The following is an 18,431-nucleotide window of genomic DNA, read 5'->3' as shown; positions in this document are numbered from 1 at the left end:
ATCTAAATATTTGCAAGCTCCATTCAGATTGCAGAAATTTCCGCTAATAGATCTCCCCCCATTACTTCATCCTAAATGTAATCCATAATCAGAAAATGACTTTTTTAAATTGTTTAACCCCTCCATGACCACAGCATGTTAATGGACAGGCTGATAACAGGGCCTCGTCACACTAGCAATGCCATTCCTACACTGTGACAGAGAATGGAAATAATCAGTTTCCTAACACAGGAAGCAATGAAAACGGAGCTTCTGCATTTAGGCCGTTGGCAGGGACCCCTGTGATGTCAGCCATCACATCAGAGGGACTCCTTGTGCAGAGAGGGCTTGGAAGCACGCTGAGAAGATGTCTGTCCTGTACAGATCACTGGCTACCATTATATTACCGTTATCGCAGGAAACACATTGCGGCACATTTACTGCAACTTTTCCCCGCTCACACCAGGTCTAAAACAGTGGACGTGGCGTGGGCGTGAAATGTAAGACCGCAAGGAAGCCATCTTACATTTAGAAGCGGCGGTGGATCCGTGAAGTTATGTAGAAGCCGGCGCCTCTACATAACTCTGGATCCACCGCCGGCTATAGGGGTTATTAAGACCAGCATCTAAAATGGCGGTCTTAATAAATGACCTCAGTGGGGAAGAGAAGATAGACAGCGGCACTCACCCATAAAAAAATAAAAATAACAGCAGCTTTATTCAAGATCAAATGTGGCAGGGGGCGGATAATTCAAGAGCACGCATCAAACAGCGGCGGCCGTTTCGCGCTACATGCGCTTCCTCAGGCTGTGCTTAATAAATGACCGCCATAGTGTTTATTGTATCTATTTTTATATAATATTTTAATATATCCCCACATTAAAATAATTTTATAAATACAGTAAAGAATAAAAAATTAAAAAATTTTTTTTTAAAGCCTTGCCCCATCCTGCCCTCTTTTCCAAAAAGTGCACAACTCCCAACCTACGCCCATCAATTTTAGTCATTCTGCATGCCCCAAATGTTTTTCACGTGTGTCAGGTGCTCAGGCATTAATACTTTTCTGTTAGGCAGAATTTATGCCATGTCAATCATAATGATTAACCTCGGCCATCAATTTTTCCTCATTGACCAAAAAATGATCTGCACTTGGATGACTATCATTCATGTCCAGAGGTTAAAGCCAAGGGAGGGAGATTCATGTAAAGATAAAATAAGTTGGTACTTTAGCGATGTTATACGGTACACAAATGGGCACATATAGGCTAACAGACAGGCAAAACAAGCAATTGCTTGGGGCCCCGAGCTGGCCCGGGGCCCCAAGCAGAGCCGGCGCTTGTCGCTCTAAAGAATCCTGCCTGCTGTGTTCGCTCTATGCTGTTGTTAATGTAGCGTGGCCGAGCTCTGTTCGGTCCGCGGTACAGGAGCTTTTGTTTCCTGTACCCGGCAGCACTGACAGGAAGTGCTCACTTAGTGTGCACTTCCTGTCAGTCCGGCCGGGTACAGGAAACAAATGCTCCTGTACTGCGGACCGAACAGAGCTCGGCCACGCTACACTAGAGGTGGGGGTAGAATGAGAGTGACGGGGGGGGGGGGGGGTGGAATAATGAGAGTGACAAGGGAGGGGGGGATAATGAGAGTGACAAGGGAGGAGGGAAATAATGAGAGTGACAAGGGAGGGGGGAAATAATGAGTGACAAGGGAGAGAGGGGGAGAACAGAGTGACAAGGGGGGGGGAGAAGAGAGTGACAAGGGAGTCCCCAGAGCCAGAGACCAGATCATCTTATTGTCCTGGTGGTAAGTAGACAATGCAATGTGTTTATTATGTAATTGTTTAGTTATTAATACTACATTGGAAACGAATTTTTAGGGTCCATTCACATATCCGTGTGTGTTTTGCGGATCCACAAAACACGGACAGCAGCAATGTGCGTTCCGCATTTTGCGGACCGCACATTGCTGGCACTAAGAATATGCCTATTCTTGTCCACTATTGCAGACAAGAATAGGACATGTTCTATTTTTTTCAGGATTGGAATTGCGGATCCGGGTCTGCAATTCCGGATCGGGGCCGCACGCTGTGCGGCCCCATAGAAATGTATGGGTCCGCAATTCCGTTCCGCAAAAAGAGACAGCTACAAGAAGCTGGATTAACCCTAAGGGAAACATAGCAGTTCTTTTAATTTAAAAGCTGAGAAAGGGGTGGAACATGATATGGGCAGATCATCTGATAAGGTCCTTTTAGTCCGGCCGCGGCCGGGAACAGGAAACTGAATCTCCTGACCTGTACTACGCGGTTCCCGGCCGGACTGAGTGACAGCCAGGAGGTAGAGGAGGAGAGCTCGGTAGAGGAGGTAGAGAAGGACACAGGTTTGTAAGAACTGAAAAATGTTAATGTGTGTGTTTTATATATGTTGGATTTAGTTATTGTGCACTTTTTTAATGTATATTGGATTGTATGGTACAGTGGTGTTTTTTGCAAATGTTCATTTATTGAAAATGTTCAAATTTCATGCACATTAAATGCAACAGCAGTATTTGCACTGTAAACCTCCTTTTTTATTTATATAAAGTGTGGGTGAACTTAAACTGTATGGCTATACTGTGGTTCCTGTAGGCTTTGCGTGCGTAAGGTGGGAAGGGCGTGGAGGGGGGGGGCCTCCATGTCTATTTTGCTTGGGGCCCCCAAATTCCTTCAAACGGCCCTGCATATAGGACAGGATTATGCAGGATTCATTTTCTGAGGTCAAAAATCATTTATTGAAGAAGAAGAAGAAGAAGTATTTGCAACAAAGTAGAGAAAAGAAAAAAAGAATCCGGCACTCACCAGAAATATGGTTTGCAGCTTTATTCACATGAAAAGATCAGCGTCATGTGGGCAAAACACAGCTAGAAGGCAACAGCCGTTTTGCGCTTGTTGCGCTTTTTCACCATGGCTTGAAAAAGCGCAACAAGCACAAAACAGCTGTTGCCTCCTAGCTGTGTTGTGCCGCATTCTTTTTTCTTTTCTCTCCTTTGTTGCAAATACTACTTGTCTTTCATGCCAAGCACCACCATTCGATCAGTGCAGCACCAAATTAAATCCCACATCTACAGCAGTGCCGACCGTATCCTCTAAATATTACTACATTTATTGAAGAAGAAGCTAACTGAAAACCTAGCATGAGAAAATGGGAACAGAATGTCTTTTTCCTGCTTCGGACCCTTTTTCCTTACAAAATGTACTGATATCCATTCCAATGTTATATAATAAAATACCTTGTGTCCTGAAAAAAAAAAAAAAAAAAAAAAAAAGCCAAATCGCCTTCACAATGCAGCGTTCTAAAAAGTGAACTTTTGCTCTGGTCATTAATAGGGTTGCAGGATGGGTCCGTACGGGTCAGTATTTCAAAACTAAGCGGTGCTGTCCGATAGGAGTCTCCGCTCTATGGAATGCCCGACTAGGAGATGCTCTGGGTGGGAGGGGTCCTAGAAGTCTGACAGCGCTTGGGGATACCCCTGTAAGTGTCTAATTCAGCCCAGTATAAATACAGAATTTTCCATACTTACCTCTCTAATCATTGCAAAAATAAAATCAAGCTATATGTTACACAACATGTTTGGAGTCATCCTCCTCCTGTAATTCAGGTGTTCTTGTAATCTGACCAATCATTGGTCAATATACTGTATATACACAAAAGGAGTCATTAAAATATAGGGGACTGCATTGTAATGTTGTTATCTATTTAATCTAAGATCCACTGACATCTAGGAGAATTCCTTTGGCTTTCTCAGGGCGCATTGACCAGAGCGCTGTTTGTATGCGCAGGCGCACTGGGCAAGCTGAATCCTTTTGCACTCAAATGACTGAGGTAATCGGCGCCTGTGCAATGCGCGCTAGGCGCCGTTACGTCACACGCCACGGTGTCCTGAATGCAAGACACCGGCGCATGCGCAATGGCCTATAGAAGATGCCAACCTGATAGGTGCATTGAGGTAAGGGGGGATATTTAACCCCTTAAGGACACAGGGCGTACAGGTACGCCCTTGTGCCCTGGTACTTAAGGACACAGGGCGTACATGTACGCCCTGTGCATTTTCGATCACTGCCGTGCGGCTGGCAGTGATCGGAACCCGGTGCCTGCTCAAATCATTGAGCAGGCACCTAGGCTAAATGCGCGGGGGGGTCCCGTGACCCCCCCCATGTCGGCGATCGCGGCAAACCGCAGGTCAATTCAGACCTGCGGTTTGCTGCGATTTCTGCAGTTTCTGATCCCCGCGGTCCCTGACCGCGGGGATCAGAAACTTTAGGATTAAAAATGGTTTCCAGTATCCCTCCCCCCTGCACCCCTGAGTTATTTGAGCACGGTGGGAGGTGCAGGGGGAGGGTTGCGGGCGGTGCGGGAGGCGGGATCGCGATCCCCCGCCCGCCTCCCATTGCGTAATCGTTGGCGTCTAGTGGGTATACCAGGGTGCCAGCACATTGCTGGCACCCTGGTATAAACGGCTGACAGCGGTGATGCGATGTCAGCCGTTTCCATACAGCGGTCCGAAAGGTTAACAGCTCAGGGAGCTCCCTCCCTCTCCCATCGGGGGGCTGCTGTGCCTTTGCAGTCCCCCGAATGGAGAGGGAGAGAGCTTCCAGGCAGCCCCCCAAGCCCCGTCCTTACCCTTCCCCGTCTGCGCAGTTCTGGCCACTACTGAGCAGACGGGGAAGGTTCCCATGGCAACAGGACGCCTGTTTGTATGCGCAGGCGCACTGGGCAAGCTGAATCCTTTTGCACTCAAATGACTGAGGTAATCGGCGCCTGTGCAATGCGCGCTAGGTGCCGTTACGTCACACGCCACGGTGTCCTGAATGCAAGACACCGGCGCATGCGCAATGGCCTATAGAAGATGCCAACCTGATAGGTGCATTGAGGTAAGGGGGGATATTTAACCCCTTAAGGACACAGGGCGTACAGGTACGCCCTTGTGCCCTGGTACTTAAGGACACAGGGCGTACATGTACGCCCTGTGCATTTTCGATCACTGCCGTGCGGCTGGCAGTGATCGGAACCCGGTGCCTGCTCAAATCATTGAGCAGGCACCTAGGCTAAATGCGCGGGGGGGTCCCGTGACCCCCCCATGTCGGCGATCGCGGCAAACCGCAGGTCAATTCAGACCTGCGGTTTGCTGCGATTTCTGCAGTTTCTGATCCCCGCGGTCCCTGACCGCGGGGATCAGAAACTTTAGGATTAAAAATGGTTTCCAGTATCCCTCCCCCCTGCACCCCTGAGTTATTTGAGCACGGTGGGAGGTGCAGGGGGAGGGTTGCGGGCGGTGCGGGAGGCGGGATCGCGATCCCCCGCCCGCCTCCCATTGCGTAATCGTTGGCGTCTAGTGGGTATACCAGGGTGCCAGCACATTGCTGGCACCCTGGTATAAACGGCTGACATCGGTGATGCGATGTCAGCCGTTTCCATACAGCGGTCCGAAAGGTTAACAGCTCAGGGAGCTCCCTCCCTCTCCCATCGGGGGGCTGCTGTGCCTTTGCAGTCCCCCGAATGGAGAGGGAGAGAGCTTCCAGGCAGCCCCCCAAGCCCCGTCCTTACCCTTCCCCGTCTGCGCAGTTCTGGCCACTACTGAGCAGACGGGGAAGGTTCCCATGGCAACAGGACGCCTTCTCAGGCGTCCTGCTGTCCATGGTTCTGAACAGATCTGTGCTGAAAGCAGAGATCTGTTCAGACAAAGTGTAAGTAAAATACAGTACAGTACTATATATATTGTACTGTACTGTATTATGCAGACATCAGACCCACTGGATCTTCAAGAACCAAGTGGGTCTGGGTCAAAAAAAAAGTGAAAAAAGTGAAAATAAAGTAAAAATCAAAAAACACATTTATCACTGATTAAAAATGAAAAAAATAAAATTCCCTACACATGTTTGGTATCGCCGCGTCCGTAACGACCTGATCTATAAAACGGTAATGTTACTTTACCCGAACGGTGAACGCCATAAAAATAAAAAAATAAAAACTATGATGAAATTGGAATTTTGCCCACCTTACTTCCCAAAAAAGGTAATAAAAGTGATCAAAAAAGTCGCATCTACGCCAAAATTGTAAAAATCAAACCGTTATCTCATCCCGCAAAAATCATACCCTACCCAAGATAATCGCCCAAAAACTGAAAAAGTTATGGCTCTTAGACTATGGAAACACTAAAACATGATTTCTTTTGTTTCAAAAATGAAATCATTGTGTAAAACTTACATAAATAAAAAAAAAGTATACATATTAGGTATCGCCGCGTCCGTATTGAACGACTCTATAAAAATATCACATGACCTAACCCCTCAGATGACCACCGTAAAAAAATAAAAATAAAAACGGTGTAAAAAAGCTATTTTTTGTCATCTTCCGTCACAAAAAGTGTAATAGCAAGCAATCAAGAAGTCATGTGCACCCCAAAATAGTGCCAATCAAACAGTCATCTCATCCCACAAAAAATGAGACCCTACTTAAGATAATCGCCCAAAAATTGAAAAAACTATGGCTCTTAGACTATGGAGACACTAAAACATTTTTTTGTTTTAAAAATAAAATTATTGTGTAAAACATACATAAATAAAAAAAATTGTATACATATTAGGTATCGCCGCGTCCGTGACAACCTGCTCTATAAAATTACCACATGATCTAACCTGTCAGATGAATGGTGTAAATAACAAAAAAAAAAACAATGCCAAAAAAGCAATTTCTTATTACCTTGCCGCACAAAAAGTGTAATATAGAGCAACCAAAAATCATATGTACCCTAAACTTGTACCAACAAAACTGCCACCCTATCCCGTAGTTTCTAAAACGGGGTCACTTTTTGGGAGTTTCTACTCTAGGGGTGCATCAGGGGGCTTCAAATGGGACATGGTGTCAAAAAAACCAGTCCAGCAAAATCTGCCTTCCAAAAACCGTATGGCATTCCTTTCCTTCTGCGCCCTGCCGTGTGACCGTACAGCGGTTTACGACCACATATGAGGTGTTTCTGTAAACTACAGAATCAGGGCCATAAATAATGAGTTTTGTTTGGCTGTTAACCCTTGCTTTGTAACTGGAGAAAAAATATTAAAATGGAAAATCTGCCAAAAAAGTGAAATTTTGAAATTGTATCTCTATTTTCCATTAAATCTTGTGCAACACCTAAAGGGTTAACAAAGTTTGTAAAATCAGTTTTGTATACCTTGCGGGGTGTAGTTTCTTAGATGGGGTCACTTTTATGGAGTTTCTACTCTAGGGGTGCATCAGGGGGGCTTCAAATGGGACATGGTGTCAAAAAACCAGTCCAGCAAAACATGCCTTCCAAAAACCAAACGGCGCACCTTTCACTCTACGCCCCGCTGTGTGGCCGTACAGTAGTTTACGGCCACATTTGGGGTGTTTCTGTAAACGGCAGAGTCAGGGCAATAAAGATACAGTCTTGTTTGGCTGTTAACCCTTGCTTTGTTAGTGGGAAAAATGGGTTAAAATGGAAAATTAGGCAAAAAAATGAGATTCTCAAATTTCATCCCAATTTGCCAATAACTCTTGTGCAACACCTAAAGGGTTAACAAAGTTTGTAAAATCAGTTTTGAATACCTTGAGGGGTGTAGTTTATAGAATGGGGTCATTTTTGGGTGGTTTCTATTATGTAAGCCTCGCAAAGTGACTTCAGAGCTGTAGTGGTCCCTAAAAATTTGGTTTTTGTAAATTTCTGAAAAATTTCAAGATTTGCTTCTAAACTTCTAAGCCTTGTAACATCCCCAAAAAATAAAATATCATTCCCAAAATAATTCAAACATGAAGTAGACATATGGGGAATGTAAAGTCATCACAATTTTTAGGGGTATTACTATGTATTACAGAAGTAGAGAAACTGAAACTTTGAAATTTGCTAATTTTTCCAAATTTTTGGTAAATTTGACATTTTTTTATGCAAAAAAAAATATTTTTTTTAACTTTATTTTACCAGTGTCATGAAGTACAATATGTGACGAAAAAACAATCTCAGAATGGCCTGGATAAGTCAAAGCGTTTTAAAGTTATCATCACTTAAAGTGACACTGGTCAGATTTGCAAAAAATGGCCTGGTCCTAAGGTGTAAAAAGGCTGTGTCCCTAAGGGGTTAAACCCGACACTTGCTGCTATATCGTGCTGCAAGCCATTCATCTGCTGGCACCAAAAAACATATACAATCCCCTCCTAGATATCTTAAAATCTCAGTGATATTGATACCCCTGTATAGCTAAAGGATATGTACACTTATGTATGCTGTTTTTTTTTGTTTGTTTATGTTTGCATTTTACTCCTTTTTGGCTAGAAATCAGATTTGCAATTGGCCTAAATAAAAAAAATATTAAGCTGTTCTATCACAAAGGGTTAACGGTTTGTCTGTCTATGTGACTGGTATTTCACTTTGTGCAGACCATCTAATAACCCTTATTTCTAAACTACTGAGAGGTCATAAACACTTATTTAAGCCACATTCTTATCAGTAAGATAAGGACTGAGCTACAATGAGTGTTTATGAGGTCAGAGATAAGGAGCCCGTCAGCTCCCCAGTGACGGAAAAGACAGAAAATCCAGAGGCTGCTGCTACTACAGCATCTCAGCTCTGTACAGAAAAAAGGATTCCATATTTTTAATATGACCAACTGAAAAAAAGATTTTTAGCTCAAAATTTGTATAATGCAATAATAAAGGTGTGCATAGCCTTTAACTTTTCTTCTGTCTCTTCTTTCAGATCGTCTCTGCTGGGTCTTGAACCCGGGACCTGCTGTATGGGAGGAAGAAGCCATTAGTGAGCCATAGGTTCCACTAAAGGAATTCCTTCTGACTAAATGAAAGTAAAAAAAAACAACTGTTACCATCATGATGGAGGTGGTAGTAGTAATGACACATCCAGCTGTAAGAATGCCATCTCCTATAGAGCCAGATTTTTAATCAACACATTGATTTGTAGGTGAAAGTATTGTTTTTCATTGAGAACGGAGACATTACACTTGGTATTAATACCAAAGTCCAAATTCTGGTATTGTGACAACCCTAGTCATGAAGTCCTAAAATGGCCCCAGTCAAACAGATTACCATAAAAATTGACCACAGCAAGCAATCACAATCCAGCTTTCATTTTTCCAGACCGATCTGCCTATGTTAACCACATGCAGCTAATTCAAATCAAGCTAGGGAATAGTGTCACTTGTTTTGCCAATGTAATAGTGGCTCCTAAGAGATGGAGACCGTTAGCGGCCAGGGTCGATCTAGGAAATACGCAATATCGTTGGCCAGTTACAGTCCAGCGTCTGTTGCAAGAGGAACTTTTGGGAAGGGATCCAGTTCCCGAAGCGTAATCTCTGTAATCTCGCTATAGGAGATTCAGATAGTGGCGAGTGCGGGCTGCTGAGGTTTTCAAGTGACCGAGAGTTTTGCTCCATGCAGGATGGAAATGGTGGTCAAAAATATAATTCAGGATATATCTCTGTACAGGGTGTACACAGTGATTCAGCCTTTTATGTAGATTAAGAGTGTAAATGGAAGGAGACTGAAGGCGGCTCAGCCTTTAAATAACGATGTTCTAACAGCCAAGTCAGAAACTAACATCATTGTTCACTTTCCTGTGTAGTATTCTAATACCGTAAGACAACAGCTTACCTCTTGAGGCTCGGCTTTCAGCGCCTTCAGGGCGTACTCATATATCTGGGTCTCTGGTTTCCTCATTCCGATGCGGCAGGATTCAATGACCAGGTCAAAGTGGTGCTTCAAAAAAATGAACATTTCAGCGGTACTCTGCCGGTTCGGGCTGTCATCCACCCAGTTGTTGGTGAGCACGCAGGTTTTAAATCCTGTAACGGGGTACAATGATGAGACAAGACATAATAGTCATCGTCTAATATAAAACTGTGCAACTCCCTCCTGGGGATGCCCAGGTTACATATCCCTTTCATTCTGAAATACCAATGATGTTAATGTCTGAAATGCCAACACATGGAAACGTATGCCTATCAGGACCTGAATGATGGACAATAAACTTAAAAAGGCCCATGACATTTCTAAGGGATTGCAATTTCTGCTGGACTTATGTCCCCTGGGGTTGGGAGGCTGACACAAGCATCAGCTGCGTATGGTCACAATCCTGGGTCCAATTACAGAGTTCTAGTTTGATGAAACCACGGCACTCAGAAAGTTGTCATGCAGATAATTTAATCCATCCAAACAAGGTACAAAAAGTGACTGGCCAACATTTCGGTCTAACATTGGAGCACTCCAAGGCTACAACAAAGGCCGTGAACAAGGTCTAGCTTAGACCGAAATGTTGGACAGTCACTTTTTATACCTTGTTTGAATGGATTAAATTATCTGCATGACAACTTTCTGAGAGCCGTGGTTTCATCAAACTAGATCTTGTAAATAACTTACCACTGAGAACCACCGTTATTCGACAAGGAATGCCGACCAACTTCCCCAGCAATAATTACAGAGTTCTATCCATTTTCTACCCCATACATTATAACAATCGTCTTTCTTACCGTGGCTTCTCAGCAATGTGGCGGCGTTCAGTAATGGCTTGTTGACTGCATCAGTCTCAAACATGCTGTGGAAGGCCGATTCCACAGAGAAGGTCTCGGGAAGGGTGACCCCAGATTCTTCAGCAAACACCTTACATTCCTTGTTGATTTCTGTAACAAACTATCAGAGCACCGGCCTAAGTGAATCACATAAGGTGTCGGGAATCATGAAAGGTACCATACTGGATCCAAAAACCTCTCCTTTTATAGATTTTAAAAGAAACCTCCGAGAAGGAATTACATTTTATACCTTGTGGAAGTTTTCTGGTGTCAAAAAGTTGCACATTTTTTGCACAAGCCACACTTAGGCTCCATTCACACGTCCGCAATTCTGTTCCGCATTTTGCGGAACCATTCATTTCTATGGGGCCGCACTATGTGCTGCCCGGGTCTGGAATTGCGGATCCGCACTTCCAGGTCCGCAATTTCGTTCTCGAAAAAAATAGAACATGTTCTATTTTTGTCCGCAATTGCAGACAAGATTAGGCATTTTCTATTAAGTGCCGGCGATGTGCGGTCTGCAAAATGCTGTGTCTGTGTTTTGTGAATCCGCGGATCCGTAAAACACTTACGGACGTGTGAATGGACCCTTAGACTGGGTTCACATCACGTTTTTCCCCATCCTTTTAACATACGCAAAAAACGTATACGTTAAATGGATGCTTCAGACTGGTGTCATAGAGTGGCATCCATTCACCATAGAGTTCCATTGCAAAACAATAAAAAACTGTATACTTTTTTCTTTACCAGACTGTGCAGGATACCAGAACGTGATGTGCTGCGTTTTTGTATCCTTATTTTTTGTATCATATATGTTAATCGAAGGCATAAAACGTGATGTGGACCCACCCTAATCTGTACCTTTGGGGTTTTTGCACCAGGCTCGTCACTTTTCAAAAAAAGTTGGTGGTGTGAAGAAGGGCCTGGGTGGTACAGTGTAAATTATACCTAAAATCTACCCAAGCTACTCGCTGAGGTTGATTTCAGTTCTGGCGCATGGACGGCCTGATATGCGGCACAATTATTAAAGGGTAACCGTCATGTTTTCATTTTTTTTTAAATAATAATGATTTTGCATATGTTACTGCTGCAGCAGCATTATGCATAAAGCAATCTTTAGTTTCTTCACATACCACGGTTTTCCTTGAGTATTTCCCTTAGTTACGGCTGTTTAAACATCTACAATATGAGGACCTTCTCAAGATGGCTCCTCTGCCAGTTCTCTGAGGCCAAAACTGCTTTCCCTCACTTCCCATACACACTTGCTGCAGCCAGCAGCTTCCTGCCAGCCAATCAGATTGGATTACTGAGAGACACGCCTCCTCACTCTGAAGCCTAATGCAGGCATGCAGTGTGAAGGACCGCCCCTCTGTCTTCCTAGCCAGAGACAGATAAGCCATAGCAACAGTCTTTTAAGGGAGCAGTGGAAAGGCACAGGAGACATTAATGAAAGCTGTTATTATAAGGCAATTATGAGAGACTAACTTGGGTATACATGCCTAGCTCAAATGAACTAGCAAAAAAAAATAAAAAATTATGATAGTTACACTTTAAGCCTTTGAATAAAGGGGTATTCTCACCTCATAAAGTATATGCCATCCCGTAATGATCTGACCTCTGGGCCCATACCGATCCAGAGAATAAAGGGGATGCAACACTGCAGTACCGCTGCATCGCCTACACTTGTTTTCCTCTGCACTGTGGCGCCCCCAGCTGTGCAGGGAACTACAGCCAGCTCCATTCAAGTGTTCCATACAGTCAAGAGGCTATTACCCCTGCCCCAGGATCATGGAGGTCCCCGACATCAGACCCCACCAATCATAAAGAAAAGGTATATCTTAGCAATATAGGAATTACTATCTGACAAACACAATTGTAGAAACAGAGATAGAAGAAAGAGGGTGAAGCGTAAGCTAATGCAGACTTGTGCAGCTAAAATCCAGTAGAAATCTAAGGCTACTTTCACACTGGCATTTTGGTTTCTGTTTGTGAGATCCGTTTTGGACAGCTTGTGAGAGCCCTGAACGGATCAGTTTTGCTCTTAATGCATTCTGAATGGATAAGGATCCGCTCATCAGTTTGCCTCCGTTCCGCTTTGGAGGCGGACACCAAAATGCTGCTTCTGTCTGATGAAACTGAGCCAAACGGATCTGTTCTGACACACAATGTAAGTCAATGGGGACAGATCCGTTTTCACTGACACAATAGAAAACGGATCTGTCCTCCATTGACTTTCAATGGTGATCAAGACGGATCAAGATGTCTTGGTTATGTTAAAGATAATACAAACTGATCCGTTCTGAACGGATGCATGCGGTTGTATTATCTGAACGGATGCCTTTTTGCAGATCCATGACGGATCCGCACCAAACGCGAGTGTGAAAGTAGCCTAAGCTTTTGATGTGACTAGAGTATAAGAGGTGATAAAACTCAACCACAGTGCAGCCCAAATAAAGCAAATATTTGCAGAGTTACTCAATATTTTATGCAGATTAATACACGAGGACGCTGTTTAAACGAACTACGAGTTAACTCTTCTCAGGGAACACTGCAATGAAAAAAAACGTATCTACGCTGTAAACAGCATCTGGTAGGACTTGGGGTAGAATGTATGGGTTTGTCCACGGTGGTTACTTAGAGACCCTGGGACTGTAAAATGACATATCGCATGGCACCTACTGGAGAAGATGGGCATCTACAGTCTCGTCTGGTCCACTAGGGTTATATGTGTCCTTTACATTTGTCCTTACAGGGCAGGGGGGTATAATAACTTTATGTGCATTTCTGGGGTCTGCATCCGGAGATGTGGATCCCCCTGTAACATCTGTATGTTTAGTCCTGTACACACAGCTCATGAACATTATAGCTTATGGACCACAAGGTCTTGAGCTTCTGCATCAGGTTCTTCAACCTTACCTGAGAGAACGGGATCTGTCCCCTCTCCGCCTGGGCGAACGGTCCATCTGAGCCGCTCTTCACAAACACATTCGACACGAATCCCCTGGAAAGAAAAAGTCTCAATGCTAAATATGAAATGAGCACAGGATGGATAACTCTATGGAGCCCTACTGTACATTTTACCATGGGCAATAGATTTCTAGCGAGTTAAAAGTGGTTTCCGAAATTTTGTTTTACCGATGACCTATCCTCTGGATAGAGTGGTAGAGTTGAGCGAACACCTGGATGTTCGGGTTCGAGAAGTTCGGCCGAACATCCCGGAAATGTTCGGGTTCGGGATCCGAACCCGATCCGAACTTCGTCCCGAACCCGAACCCCATTGAAGTCAATGGGGACCCGAACTTTTCGGCACTAAAACGGCTGTAAAACAGCCCAGGAAAGGGCTAGAGGGCTGCAAAAGGCAGCAACATGTAGGTAAATCCCCTGCAAACAAATGTGGATAGGGAAATTAATTAAAATAAAAATTAAATAAATAAAAATTAACCAAAATCAATTGGAGAGAGGTTCCATAGCAGAGAATCTGGCTTCCCGTCACCCACCACTGGAACAGTCCATTCTCAGATATTTAGGCCCCGGCACCCAGGCAGAGGAGAGAGGTCCCGTAACAGAGAATCTGTCTTCATGTCAGCAGAGAATTAGTCTGCATGTCATAGCAGAGAATGAGGCTTCACGTCAGCCACCACTGCAACAGTCCATTGGCATATATTTAGGCCTAGCACACAGGCAGAGGAGAGAGGTCCCGTAACAGAGAATCTGGCTTCATGTCAGCAGAGAATCAGTCTGCATGTCATAGCAGAGAATGAGGCTTCACGTCAGCCACCACTGCAACAGTCCATTGGCATATATTTAGGCCCAGCACACACACAGGCAGAGGAGAGAGGTCCCGTAACAGAGAATCTGTCTTCATGTCAGCAGAGAATTAGTCTGCATGTCATAGCAGAGAATGAGGCTTCACGTCAGCCACCACTGCAACAGTCCATTGGCATATATTTAGGCCCAGCACACACACAGGCAGAGGAGAGAGGTCCCGTAACAGAGAATCTGGCTTCATGTCAGCAGAGAATCAGTCTGCATGTCATAGCAGAGAATGAGGCTTCACGTCAGCCACCACTGCAACAGTCCATTGGCATATATTTAGGCCCAGCACACACACAGGCAGAGGAGAGAGGTCCCGTAACAGAGAATCTGGCTTCATGTCAGCAGAGAATCAGTCTGCATGTCATAGCAGAGAATGAGGCTTCACGTCAGCCACCACTGCAACAGTCCATTGGCATATATTTAGGCCCAGCACCCAGGCAGAGGAGGGAGGTCCCGTAACAGAGAATCTGTCTTCATGTCAGCAGAGAATTAGTCTGCATGTCATAGCAGAGAATGAGGCTTCACGTCAGCCACCACTGCAACAGTCCATTGGCATATATTTAGGCCCAGCACACACACAGGCAGAGGAGAGAGGTCCCGTAACAGAGAATCTGGCTTCATGTCAGCAGAGAATCAGTCTGCATGTCATAGCAGAGAATGAGGCTTCACGTCAGCCACCACTGCAACAGTCCATTGGCATATATTTAGGCCCAGCACACACACAGGCAGAGGAGAGAGGTCCCGTAACAGAGAATCTGGCTTCATGTCAGCAGAGAATCAGTCTGCATGTCATAGCAGAGAATGAGGCTTCACGTCAGCCACCACTGCAACAGTCCATTGGCATATATTTAGGCCCAGCACACACACAGGCAGAGGAGAGAGGTCCCGTAACAGAGAATCTGGCTTCATGTCAGCAGAGAATCAGTCTGCATGTCATAGCAGAGAATGAGGCTTCACGTCAGCCACCACTGCAACAGTCCATTGGCATATATTTAGGCCCAGCACACACACAGGCAGAGGAGAGAGGTCCCGTAACAGAGAATCTGTCTTCATGTCAGCAGAGAATTAGTCTGCATGTCATAGCAGAGAATGAGGCTTCACGTCACCCACCACTGCAACAGTCCATTGGCATATATTTAGGCCTAGCACACAGGCAGAGCAGAGAGGTCCCGTAACAGACAATCTGGCTTCATGTCAGCAGAGAATCAGTCTGCATGTCATAGCAGAGAATGAGGCTTCACGTCACCCACCACTGCAACAGTCCATTGGCATATATTTAGGCCTAGCACACAGGCAGAGCAGAGAGGTCCCGTAACAGACAATCTGGCTTCATGAAAGCAGAGAATCAGTCTGCATGTCATAGCAGAGAATGAGGCTTCACGTCACCCACCACTGCAACAGTCCATTGGCATATATTTAGGCCTAGCACACAGGCAGAGCAGAGAGGTCCCGTAACAGACAATCTGGCTTCATGTCAGCAGAGAATCAGTCTGCATGTCATAGCAGAGAATGAGGCTTCACGTCACCCACCACTGCAACAGTCCATTGGCATATATTTAGGCCTAGCACACAGGCAGAGCAGAGAGGTCCCGTAACAGACGATCTGGCTTCATGTCAGCAGAGAATCAGTCTGCATGTCATAGCAGAGAATCAGGCTTCACGTCAGCCACCACTGCAACAGTCCATTGTCATAAATTTAGGCCCAGCACCCAGGCAGAGGAGAGAGGTCCCGTAACAGACAATCTGGCTTCATGTCAGCAGAGAATTAGTCTGCATGTCATAGCAGAGAATCAGGCTTCATGTCAGCCACCACTGCAACAGTCCATTGGCATATATTTAGGCCTAGCACACAGGCAGAGGAGAGGTTCATTCAACTTTGGGTAGCATCGCAATATAATGGTAAAATGAAAATAAAAATAGGATTGAATGAGGAAGTGCCCTGGAGTCCAATAATATATGGTTATGGGGAGGTAGTTAATGTCTAATCTGGACAAGGGACGGACAGGTCCTGTGGGATCCATGCCTGGTTCATTTTTATGAACGTCAGCTTGTCCACATTGGCTGTAGACAGGCGGCTGCGTTTGTCTGTAATGACGCCCCCTGCCGTGCTGAATACACGTTCAGACAAAACGCTGGCTGCCGGGCAGGCCAGCACCTCCAAGGCATAAAAGGCTAGCTCTGGCCACGTGGACAATTTAGAGACCCAGAAGTTGAATGGGGCCGAACCATCAGTCAGTACGTGGAGGGGTGTGCACACGTACTGTTCCACCATGTTAGTGAAATGTTGCCTCCTGCTAACACGTTGCGTATCAGGTGGTGGTGCAGTTAGCTGTGGCGTGTTGACAAAAGTTTTCCACATCTCTGCCATGCTAACCCTGCCCTCAGAGGAGCTGGCCGTGACACAGCTGCCTTGGCGACCTCTTGCTCCTCCTCTGCCTTGGCCTTGGGCTTCCACTTGTTCCCCTGTGACATTTGGGAATGCTCTCAGTAGCGCGTCTACCAACGTGCGCTTGTACTCGCGCATCTTCCTATCACGCTCCAGTGCAGGAAGTAAGGTGGGCACATTGTCTTTGTAGCGTGGATCCAGCAGGGTGGCAACCCAGTAGTCCGCACAGGTTAAAATGTGGGCAACTCTGCTGTCGTTGCGCAGGCACTGCAGCATGTAGTCGCTCATGTGTGCCAGGCTGCCCAGGGGTAAGGACAAGCTGTCCTCTGTGGGAGGCGTATCGTCATCGTCCTGCCTTTCCCCCCAGCCACGCACCAGTGATGGACCCGAGCTGCGTTGGGTGCCACCCCGCTGTGACCATGCTTCATCCTCATCCTCCTCCACCTCCCCCTCATCCTCGTCCTCCTCGTCCTCCAGTAGTGGGCCCTGGCTGGCCACATTTGTACCTGGCCTCTGCTGTTGCAAAAAACCTCCCTCTGAGTCACTTCGAAGAGACTGGCCTGAAAGTGCTAAAAATGACCCCTCTTCCTCATCCTCCTCCTCCTCCTCCTGGGCCACCTCCTCTTCCATCATCGCCCTAAGTGTTTTCTCAAGGAGACATAGAAGTGGTATTGTAACGCTGATAACGGCGTCATCGCCACTGGCCATGTTGGTGGAGTACTCGAAACAGCGCAACAGGGCACACAGGTCTCGCATGGAGGCCCAGTCATTGGTGGTGAAGTGGTGCTGTTCTGTAGTGCGACTGACCCGTGCGTGCTGCAGCTGAAACTCCACTATGGCCTGCTGCTGCTCGCACAGTCTGTCCAGCATGTGCAAGGTGGAGTTCCACCTGGTGGGCACGTCGCATATGAGGCGGTGAGCGGGAAGGCCGAAGTTACGCTGTAGCGCAGACAGGCGAGCAGCGGCAGGATGTGAACGCCGGAAGCGCGAACAGACGGCCCGCACTTTATGCAGCAGCTCTGACATGTCGGGGTAGTTGTGAATGAACTTCTGCACCACCAAATTCAGCACATGCGCCAAGCAAGGGATGTGCGTCAAATTGGCTAGTCCCAGAGCTGCAACGAGATTTCGCCCATTATCACACACCACCAGGCCGGGCTTGAGGCTCACCGGCAGCAACCACTCGTCGGTCTGTTGTTCAATACCCCGCCACAACTCCTGTGCGGTGTGGGGCCTGTCCCCCAAACATATGAGTTTCAGAATGGCCTGCTGACGTTTACCCCGGGCTGTGCTGAAGTTGGTGGTGAAGGTGTGTGGCTGACTGGATGAGCAGGTGGAAGAAGAGGAGGAGGAAGCCGAGAAGGAGGAGGTGGCAACAGGAGGCAAAGAATGTTGCCCTGCGATCCTTGGCGGCGGCAGGACGTGCGCCAAACAGCTCTCCGCCTGGGGCCCAGCTGCCACTACATTTACCCAGTGTGCAGTTAGGGAGATATAGCGTCCCTGGCCGTGCTTACTGGTCCACGTATCTGTGGTTAGGTGGACCTTGCTACAGATGGCGTTGCGCAGTGCACACTTGATTTTATCGGATACTTGGTTGTGCAGGGAAGGCACGGCTCTCTTGGAGAAGTAGTGCCGGCTGGGAACAACATACTGTGGGACAGCAAGCGACATGAGCTGTTTGAAGCTGTCTGTG

General features: G+C 46.2%; 1 protein-coding gene across 1 annotated transcript in view; it reads right to left on the bottom strand.

Moving 5' to 3' along the window:
• Positions 1–18,431, bottom strand: part of EPHX2 (epoxide hydrolase 2) — an 80,228-nt gene that overhangs the window by 50,412 nt on the left and 11,385 nt on the right. Inside the window, exons 2-4 of the mRNA XM_044289494.1 lie at positions 13,453–13,537; positions 10,498–10,657; positions 9,623–9,813 (exon numbers count right to left, since the gene is read on the bottom strand). Coding sequence (XP_044145429.1) covers positions 9,623–9,813; positions 10,498–10,657; positions 13,453–13,537 — 436 coding nt within the window. The remainder of the gene's footprint in view (positions 1–9,622; positions 9,814–10,497; positions 10,658–13,452; positions 13,538–18,431) is intronic.

Source organism: Bufo gargarizans, chromosome 4 (genome assembly GCF_014858855.1).
Source record: "Bufo gargarizans isolate SCDJY-AF-19 chromosome 4, ASM1485885v1, whole genome shotgun sequence".
In the NCBI taxonomy this organism is placed as follows: Eukaryota; Metazoa; Chordata; class Amphibia; order Anura; family Bufonidae; genus Bufo; species Bufo gargarizans.
The sequence above is the reverse complement of the archived record's forward strand: the minus strand, read 5'-3'. Positions and strand labels throughout refer to the sequence as shown.